The 9188-nt window shown below is 47.5% G+C and overlaps 1 protein-coding gene across 1 annotated transcript in view; it reads right to left on the bottom strand.

The window, feature by feature from the left end:
* The window catches only part of T265_02717 (hypothetical protein), a gene marked incomplete at both ends in the record, with an annotated part of 79353 nt that overhangs the window by 57675 nt on the left and 12490 nt on the right, over window positions 1-9188 (bottom strand). Inside the window, 4 exons of the mRNA XM_009167032.1 lie at window positions 110-345; window positions 808-1017; window positions 3629-3826; window positions 7096-7299. Coding sequence (XP_009165296.1) covers window positions 110-345; window positions 808-1017; window positions 3629-3826; window positions 7096-7299 — 848 coding nt within the window. The remainder of the gene's footprint in view (window positions 1-109; window positions 346-807; window positions 1018-3628; window positions 3827-7095; window positions 7300-9188) is intronic.

Raw genomic sequence — 9188 nt, 5'->3', positions numbered from 1 at the left:
GGAAGCGGGGGGTAATATACGATCGTACGAGTAGTAAGTCGCCTTTGGCTAGGTTTCTGCATTCTCGAGTTAAGTCTGCCCCTTGTTTTTCCTCCACAATTGAGACAACTTGTGTCCAGTAGAACCGGTCCAATCTCTGGGGGCGAGATGGCCCAAGTGGTTAGAGCGAGAATTTACTGACCGGAATGCCCGTGGTTCGAACCCGACCTCTGCCTCTCGACTTCCGCTGTCTAGGCTTGGGCAACCTGGCAGTATTCCAGCCCTCGTGCAACCTTCGGGTAGCATGGCAGCTAGGCACCGGAAGGGTGTTACAGCTGAACGATGATTATTATTTATAGGTCCATTCTCTGGAGTCCCTTATCAGATCGATGAACTCCAGCTATCGGGATTTCGCAGTGAAGATCACCGGTTAATTCTTTGTGACGCGAAATACTATATGCAATAGGAAGATTACGATGAAACTACTATACTCGAAAGACTTAGTTCCTCCCATCCAACGAACGGTTTCCTCCCTTCCTGGACATGCATGTCGCATGGCACCAACATAAAATGCCTGACGCTTATAGACAGCCGTTTCCAATAGCTACCAGTTTTGTCGTCTGGGGCTATTTGCAAATAGACGATTCATATGGGAACAGTGTTTGATCGATTATGTTTCGTAGTCCCAGACAATCGAAATTGGAACATTTCTAAACGAATATTGCCTACATCCTGTCTGCGCAGCAAACGATTTCGAGCCATGTGGGTGTATCCAACGTGGGGAAAACAAAGGTCTAATTAGGAGACAAGTGAGTGGGACAGACAAACCTTTAGACAGAATAACAGGGTCTTCTGGATGACAGGCAAACAGGGGCGAAGGAAACCGGCGTAACTGGGAACCATTTCACGAAGGACTGACAGAGCTTGAATTCGGACCTGAAGTGGTTGATCAGGCGACAATGTGTCCGCGATCGACTCGGAATAGCGCGAGTCCCAGGCGAATGTGGATACGTCTGGGTGAATCAGACGGAGGCATACCTGGGTGAAAACAGGAATATTACAAGTCTGTTACAATAAAACGAAGACAACCTGAATTTCACTTCAAAGTACGAGCGAGGGTGATATAAGACGGGATTTTACATATGGGCGTCGGGTGCAGGATATACGAAGGCCAAATGCTCCATTATAATTCATCATCGTCATCAAACACAGCAACATCAGTGTTGATACTGTTGCTTCACTGCCGTACAACCACAAAGTTTGTCGAATTGTATTTAGAAATCGTTCAGCTGTAGCACCCTTTCGGTGCCTAGCTGCCATGCCACCCGGAGGTTGCACGAGGGCTGGGATACTGCCAGGTTACCCAAGCCTAGACAGGGGAAGTCGAGAGGCGGCGGTCGGGTTCGAACCACGGACCTTCCAGTCAGTAAATTCGCGCTCTAGCCACTTGGGCCATCTCGAATTGTATTTAAAACCTTAGTGAAAAGGATGAAAAAAGTCGGTGAGGGAGGGAACCTGGTGCAAGCATTCTGGGGTGAATACACCTCCAACTGTTTCAATCTGGAGAGGAACTCACAACATGAACACAACTGACATCGATTAGCCACCATTTCTTGCAATGTCTCCAACCAAGCGCGAGAGGTGTCATGGGGACCTAACCCTGGAAGGCATACCGCACCAACAACACCCGATGTCCTCGTAATTTTTTTTACACCCTACTGCCAAATGATACGTTATTCACCTCGCGGTTCCCGCCACTTTGAAGGAGGCACGGAGAATAAAACTCGTCTCGGTAGACGGTGTTTGGGCATGCGTAGCACATGGCCCAACAAACAGCGTCGATGGTGTGGGTGTTTTGTGCAACTGCAGTACCTGCTGCACAACCAGATACTCGTTCCCATAGTACCTCGTTACGAATTCGTTGACGCCATCCGTCACGAAGAGACTGGACCTTACCGTGGTGTGGCGGTTTGGCGATCCACTGAGCTGTACTGGGGAGTGTCCGCACGATGCTCACAGAGTCTCTCATACCAGGTTGGTCCATGGGTAGAGGTCCGACGAACACAGCCTCCTGGCCCTCCAGGTTGGGGGCTGGAACATGTATGGCGACGTGTTCCGTATTTGCATTTCCAGCTCCTTGCATTTCCAGCCGAACGCCGCTGCCTTGCGGTTAGGCCTTTGAGCCAAAGGCTTTGGTTGAGGACCCTAATCGTCCTCCTGTCTAGGTGTGGGCGCCCTGGCAGTATCCCAGCCCTCGTACAACCATGACCTACACAACTAACAATATTCTCATGCCACATCGGCCGTCGCGTGGTGCCATCAGCCGGGTCGCCTTACTTGCTGCATACAGCAGGGCGGGTAAGCGAAAACATGCTACTGCTGACGCCTCCCTTCTTACACTTTCACGTTTTCCGTCTTCCACCCTCCCCCGCCCAAATTTGAATACTTTATCCGCAGGTCCCAGCTCTAGGACTGACCGTTTTGCTCGCCCTGCATCACACTCAGCTGCAGCTTCTGCACATCCGAGTTCAGTTACAACCCTAAACACTTCGAAGTCTGTTTTCAAACCCCGAAAGCCTGTCTACTTAGCCACCTTCAATGTTCGCACACTGAAGCAAGCAGGTGGCGCATGACTTGGCAGAAAGGCGTGCAAGAGATCATGAAGAGTTTGGGTGTTGGTGGTGTTGTACGCCTTCCAGGATGGGGCCCCCGTGACCCCGCCTGTGCTTGGCTGGAGACGTTGCAAGAAATGGCAGCTAACCGATATCAGTGGCGTTTATGCTGTCAGTTTCCTTCCAGATTGTCTGATTGAGTGTTTGGAGGTATAGGCACCTCAGAATGCTTGACACAGGTGAGCATGAGGTCCGCTCCGTCGGTCACTCTCTTCTCTTCTTTTAATAAATTATACATATATATAACTAGACTAATTTATGGTTGTACGGCAGTGAAGCATCAGTGCCAACACTGATGTTGCTGTCTTTGATGATGATGATGATGACGTCATCCAAAACCAGCAACGCTTCTTGGACATCGGTGGCCAAAAATCTGAGGACGCCTCACACCTAACGGTTAGGTGAGAATTTTTTCTGGTGCATGCTTTTGAGTAGCGCGTACTTTTGGGTGGAAAGGACTTGCCGGTAGTCAATCACGTTTCGTTCGTATAAAGACCCATATGAACCGTAAATGCTGTGCCGTGAGAAAATATCGTGAGATGTGTCCAGTGGTAGAAAAAAGTGGCCAATTGTGGAGATGCCATAATTGAAGCAAAAAGTAAGAATGACAGTCTACAGTCAAGGTCTGTAAATGTCCGTAAATGTCAACCCAAGTCGACAGAGGAGCGGAACACTGGAACACCTGTCGTGACTTTAGTGCTTCTGAGCACGACGAGGTAAGTAAAGGTGGTAGTGGACCACAGATGACGAAGTGATGTGGTTAGGTTGCTATATTCATTTACGTTGTACTCAGCAGTAAGGCTACTTCGCTTGCCATGGACCATCAAATATTTGTGGGAATATCCGTAGGAATCTGTCAGCTGACGTATCGGTATTGCCCGACTTGAATATGTGGGGAATAATGTGTATAGAAAGAGCAAGCACTTTGGGGATACAATAAACTAATCGTTTAAAAGTGGGCAGTTCAGTAAACACACCTGAACAAGCCAGCAAGGCGTGAAAGTATCTCGACTGTACGTCGGAGACCAGCAGTTCGGAGGTCGGAATTGATTGGCAGACGGATGAACGGAAGCCGAGGACAGCCCAGTTCCTTTTTGGTACGTCGAACGTGGATGTGCTGAAGCCTCAGTTCCATCGCTATCTGATTGGACGGCCGGCGAAAGTATTTGGCACACCTTGGATGCGGATTGGACAAATGTAAACTTTAGAATTTGTGCCTACTTGTGCAGATAATAAGTAGTGTGGACGTTATGGCGCATTAACCCGAAGACGGCGGAAGCTTTCACCGGTAAGCGACATTGATAACCACAAAATGCATAGACTGTTCCCCACTGGGGTTTGAACATATTGGCTGGTTTACTTTATTTTTTCAATTTACTGAAGCCCCGCTATGGTACTGCCACAAAAGACAGCTGATTTTTTTTTCAATTTAAAGCGTTGAAACACACCGAGTCATCAATAACCAAGGACCACTACTAGGTCTTATCATAGTCCAGACGCACATAACCGCTATCACTATCGACAACCAACATCAGTGTTCAACAGTGGTACTTTGCCGCACTATGACTATAATTTATTTGAAAGCCTTATTGTGAACAGGATAAAAATAGGATGGAGAAGGGACTTAGTGCTAGCCTAGTACAAACATCCGCCGGGGACCCACACCTCCAGACACCCAGTCAGGCCATCTTGATGAAGACTGATGACAAGGCCACTGAGTTCGTTTAGCAGCCATATGCCGGGCGAATCTCACAGACATTAACCAAACCTTTCATAATCTCTTTCACATTCCCCCTCCAGGTCGAAGGTTGACCACTTCTCGGCTTGCACCGCTGAATTGGGAAAACACATAACAGCAATCTTTTCAATGAACGATGACTGGACATGCGTAACACATGACCAAGACATCGGTGATGTTTTGCCCAAATGCACGACCACTTATGCGGAAAAACTCTAATCAAAAGCAGAACAAAGAAGAGGGACTTAGTGCAAGTCCCCCAAAAAGCAGACTCCAAGTATTCACTTGGAAAATCTGGACAGAAACTGACGCAACAAACGTCACTGATAGCAGTTAGCAGCTTATAACGTCTTCACCGAAAAACACGGATTACATGAATCCCTCTGTTGTGACTTGTTGAACGGTAGCGCAACTCTGTATCGGTCCCTTGGCTTCCTGTTCCGCCCACTTTGGTGTATCAAAACGCACGGTAGCTCTACACAGCCCTTTATGCAGACAAAAGGAGAATCAGTACATCTGTAATTATAGAGTAATCTCACAGTGTTCCACAAGGTCGTGCTAGGGTCACCGTGAAGGGACGAGAAGCGTCAAGTCGAAGATGCTCGATCCGGATTGGTTGGCATTCTGACCAATCAGAGCATGTCTTCGTTTGGTACGTGTCTTGCACGTGACATCCGTCCAAGTGATGTGATGTTCGGTTATTAGGGGCGGCTGGCCTCCGTACACCCTCCATGAAAATAAAATAGCATTGATGATACCTAGGCCTTCCTTAACCGCCTCTTTCAATTTTGTCGCAATATACGTGGCCACATTTCCACCTTGAAAAACAACCCCCGCGGTACATGACCGAGCCCTATGCATCCCACTGATGAGGAAACTAACTATTCAACCGTCCCCTGAAGTGCTCGTAGAAAAGTCAATTCTAGTTCTGAATCCGGGACGTCTATAGTCAGGGAACTTCACCGGTAAATCGCGACCACGCGACAGTATTGTGGTTCGATACACATGAAACCACCAGATAAGTCTCTCTGACGCTAAATTAGTCTGATAAACATAATTCTCGAAAATTGCAACTGAAACTATTTTTAGTACTCATAGACAGTGGGAACGATCCTTTACTAGCAAATGTAAGACTACCGATCTTTACTAGAATATAAACGAAAAAGGAACCTTTTCATAAGGAAACTACATCTGCCACTCTTGCTATTCGCCACGTGGTATACAGAGACACACTATAGACTGTACTTGTCATTTCTACGTTATCTGGCATTTGAGCTTACAACATGTCTCTGTTTACAGAAATGACTTGATTCTAATAGGCAAGAATTTGACAGAGGTTCCTTTTTCGAGAAATACACTAATTTGCAAATCAATTTGGTTTTCACAGGAGACTCAATTGAATCTCTCGTTTATGATGTCCTCCAGCTGAATATGCTGCACACAGGCCGCCTCATGATTCAGTTGGCACGATATTCGAACATATACTGCGATATCTCAAATATCGTGCCAATTGAATCATGAGGCGGCCCGTGTGCAGCACATTCAGCTGGAGGACATCATAAACGAGAGATTCAATTGAGTCTCCTGTGAAAACCAAATTGATTTGCAAATTAGTGTATTTCTCGAAAAAGGAACCTCTGTCAAATTCTTGCCTATTAGAATCAAGTCATTTCTGTAAACAGAGACATGTTGTAAGCTCAAATGCCAGATAACGTAGAAATGACAAGTACAGTCTATAGTGTGTCTCTGTATACCACGTGGCGAATAGCAAGAGTGGCAGATTTAGGGCAATAACCCAAAGAGAACTGCGGGAAAGCCTTTGTGTCCAATGGAAAGAGTAGTTTGATTTCTTTCCAACGCATCAGATTTCAACCCGAGTTCGCGTAAAGTTGTCCCTGAGGTTTTCGTCTTCTTACTATTCGCCGTGCTAGGAGTCTGGATCAAGCAACATAGCGATGGAAGGAATATTGTCACAGTCCGCATATCTTATTGTTTGCTCGCTGCTGCCACACTGTGTGACCTTGGGCAGAAGACGTATTGCATGAAGACATATACTACTTCAAACTCCCGTATTCAACATATAGTTTTACGAAAACTCTGTTATCCTGACTGCTGACCCTAGCCGTACGGGATGATGTGAATTCCTGGGGTGGGAAATTTGCTCGTGGATCAATCGATAATATGGAGCAGAGGAGTATCACGCCGTTATAATCATGTCTAGAGCCTCCGGCTATTGTGTACAGCAGGCTTCGTAAGGATCACTGGGATAAGGGCTTTCACGTAAGGGATTTCGCCCAGTAAAGTGCTTAGGACCGGTAGTACCCAATGATTCCGAGGTACACACTAGTTCTGGAGACAATTCCGTGGTAAAACGCACTTTAAAAGTCGATAGAAGGATACTGAACAAACAGCGGAGTTGGTTCACACTGCGAGCCAGCCAGAACTTGTTCCTGAGTTCATATCTACTCAGAAGATTGAAACAGTATTTTCTTCGGATACTAAGTATACGATAATGCGCAGCTAACAATGTTTACTTTACCAATTTACGGAGTTTGCTCTTCTCTACACTCCCAGCTGAATGCCATCAGGATAACAAACAGAGCATGTTGAAGGGGAAAAAATCAAAAACCTTCGGCTGCTTGTTGTTGTTAGTGAATATCTCCGGCAAAAGTGTAGAAGTAAGTAGCGGAACTAACTGGTTCTTACTTCAAGCAAAGGACCCGGCACCTTTCCAACAATATTGGCAAGCAAATTGAGGCAACCAGCACGCAAATCGACCACGCGAGTATCGGCGCTGGTACGATGGAGAAGTTGACGTAAAGCCGGTAACAGGCTCGTCAGAAGACCCGGCTGGAGACGTTGGTACGGTGTGATGAGTACCAGCGTCGTGAGGGCTTTTAGAAGCAATGCCTAGAAAGAAATAGATTGTAGCTGTAACGGTACGAGAGCAATGACATGAACAGTGCCTAACAGACAGACAGAGAGAAAACACCTGGGGTTCAGTTAGCACGGCCATGATAAGTACACGGTCATCTGACAAAGCTACACGCATGGCTCAAGATTGAACAAATTCGTCAGTTCAGACAGCAAAATTCACATGCGGTCCCCGCGGGCGAGATGACCCAAGTGGTTAGAGCGCGAATTTACTGATCGGAAGGTCCGTGGTTGGAACCCGACCTCTGCCTCTCGACTTCTCCTGTCTAGGCTTGGGCAACCTGGCAGTATCTCAGCCCTCGTGCAACCTTCGGGTGGCATGGCAGCTAGGCACCGGAAGGGTGTTACAGCTGGACGATACAACATTGGGTGTTGATCAGGCGTGGATACTCTTTTTTCACATGTGAAACTTCTTCATGGCGGGGTAATGTTAGCCATATCTTGGAGCCACCATTTGGTTCCATGAGACATTTGGCGGCCAACCGATAAGCAATCACGTTAAAGCCCACTAGCTCATGTCCAGCTGTAGCACCCTTTCGGTGCCTAGCTGCCGTGCCGCATGAAGGAGGCATGAGGGCTGGGATACTGCCAGGCTGCCCAAGCCTAGACAGGGGAAGTCGAGAGGCACACGCTGCCACAGTATGGTCAGCACCGCGGTGCTACAAAGAGGGAGTGGACTGTGTGCCACAACTGATGACCAATGTGGATAAAAAAGACACCTAATCAATCAGTGCCCCCTTTATGAAGGGCGCGTTTGAGTGATCTCAGATGCATTGCAACATGGTGGAAAACATCGATTTTCAAAAACCGTAAAGCAATTGGTCCTCTCTAGGAAACTAGTCTAACATAAAACCACCCTTCGAAGGAGACCACTTTTAGTTAGGAAATTATATTCACTTTACGAGAGGCCACCTCCCAGAACAGGCCGGTTTTGATCGACCGTCCAGAATAAAGCTACCCCACCTTATGTGACCAAAACACCAGTGATGCACCAGCCGACTTCGAAAGCCAGTTCGACCGTAGGTAGTGTAAATGTACTCAGATGCCTGCCAAAGTCACTGATAGTGATAATCGTTCAGCTGTAACACCCGTTCGGTGCCTAGTTGTCATACCACACGAAGCAAGCACGAGGGCTGACATACTGCCAGGATGCTCGAACCTAGACAGGGGAAGTTGAGAGGCAGAGGTCGGGTTCGAACTACGGACCCTGCGGTCAGTAAATTCGAGCTCTAACCACTCGAGCAATCCCGCCAAACCCACTAACAAAAAGAACACTAACTGTGCTGAACAGTGCACCCGTGAACTAGGGTATCCAGCAAAAGCTATATCGAAAGCAAAATTTGACTTTCCGGCACAGAAATGGGTGTTTCGGAATGCAGATAACTACTGGTTGCGAAGGCGGATAACAGACAAGCTGAGTAAACACAGATGACTTTACCTAGTTCAAGAAAAACACAGACAAGCGAAAAAGAACCACGGAGCTTCCAGCCAGTAAATTAACTCTCTAACCACTGAGCCATCTCGCCCCCGGGCTTTGTATTCAGCTCATGGCCATCCATGAAGCCATGGATGTTGTAATACACCGGGTTGCCTGCAACCAGAGACTCGCACACGAACACAATGAGTCGTCTCATACCGATCAGTGGGGCGACATGGCTCAGTTGATTAGAGAGTGAATTTACTAACCTCAAGGTCCTTGGTTCGAACACGACTTCTGCCTCTCGACTTCCCCTGACTAGGCTTGGGCGACCTGGCAGTATCCCAGACATCGTGCATCCTCCGTGTGGCATGGCAGCTAGGCACCGGAAGGGGGCTAAAGCTGAAGAGTTTCTTTCTTTTCTTCACCCTAGATCGTAAACTTTGTG

The sequence above is a fragment of the Opisthorchis viverrini genome (genome assembly GCF_000715545.1).
Source record: "Opisthorchis viverrini unplaced genomic scaffold opera_v5_35, whole genome shotgun sequence".
Classification (NCBI taxonomy): domain Eukaryota; kingdom Metazoa; phylum Platyhelminthes; class Trematoda; order Opisthorchiida; family Opisthorchiidae; genus Opisthorchis; species Opisthorchis viverrini.
This window is presented reverse-complemented; position numbering and strand designations above follow the sequence as displayed.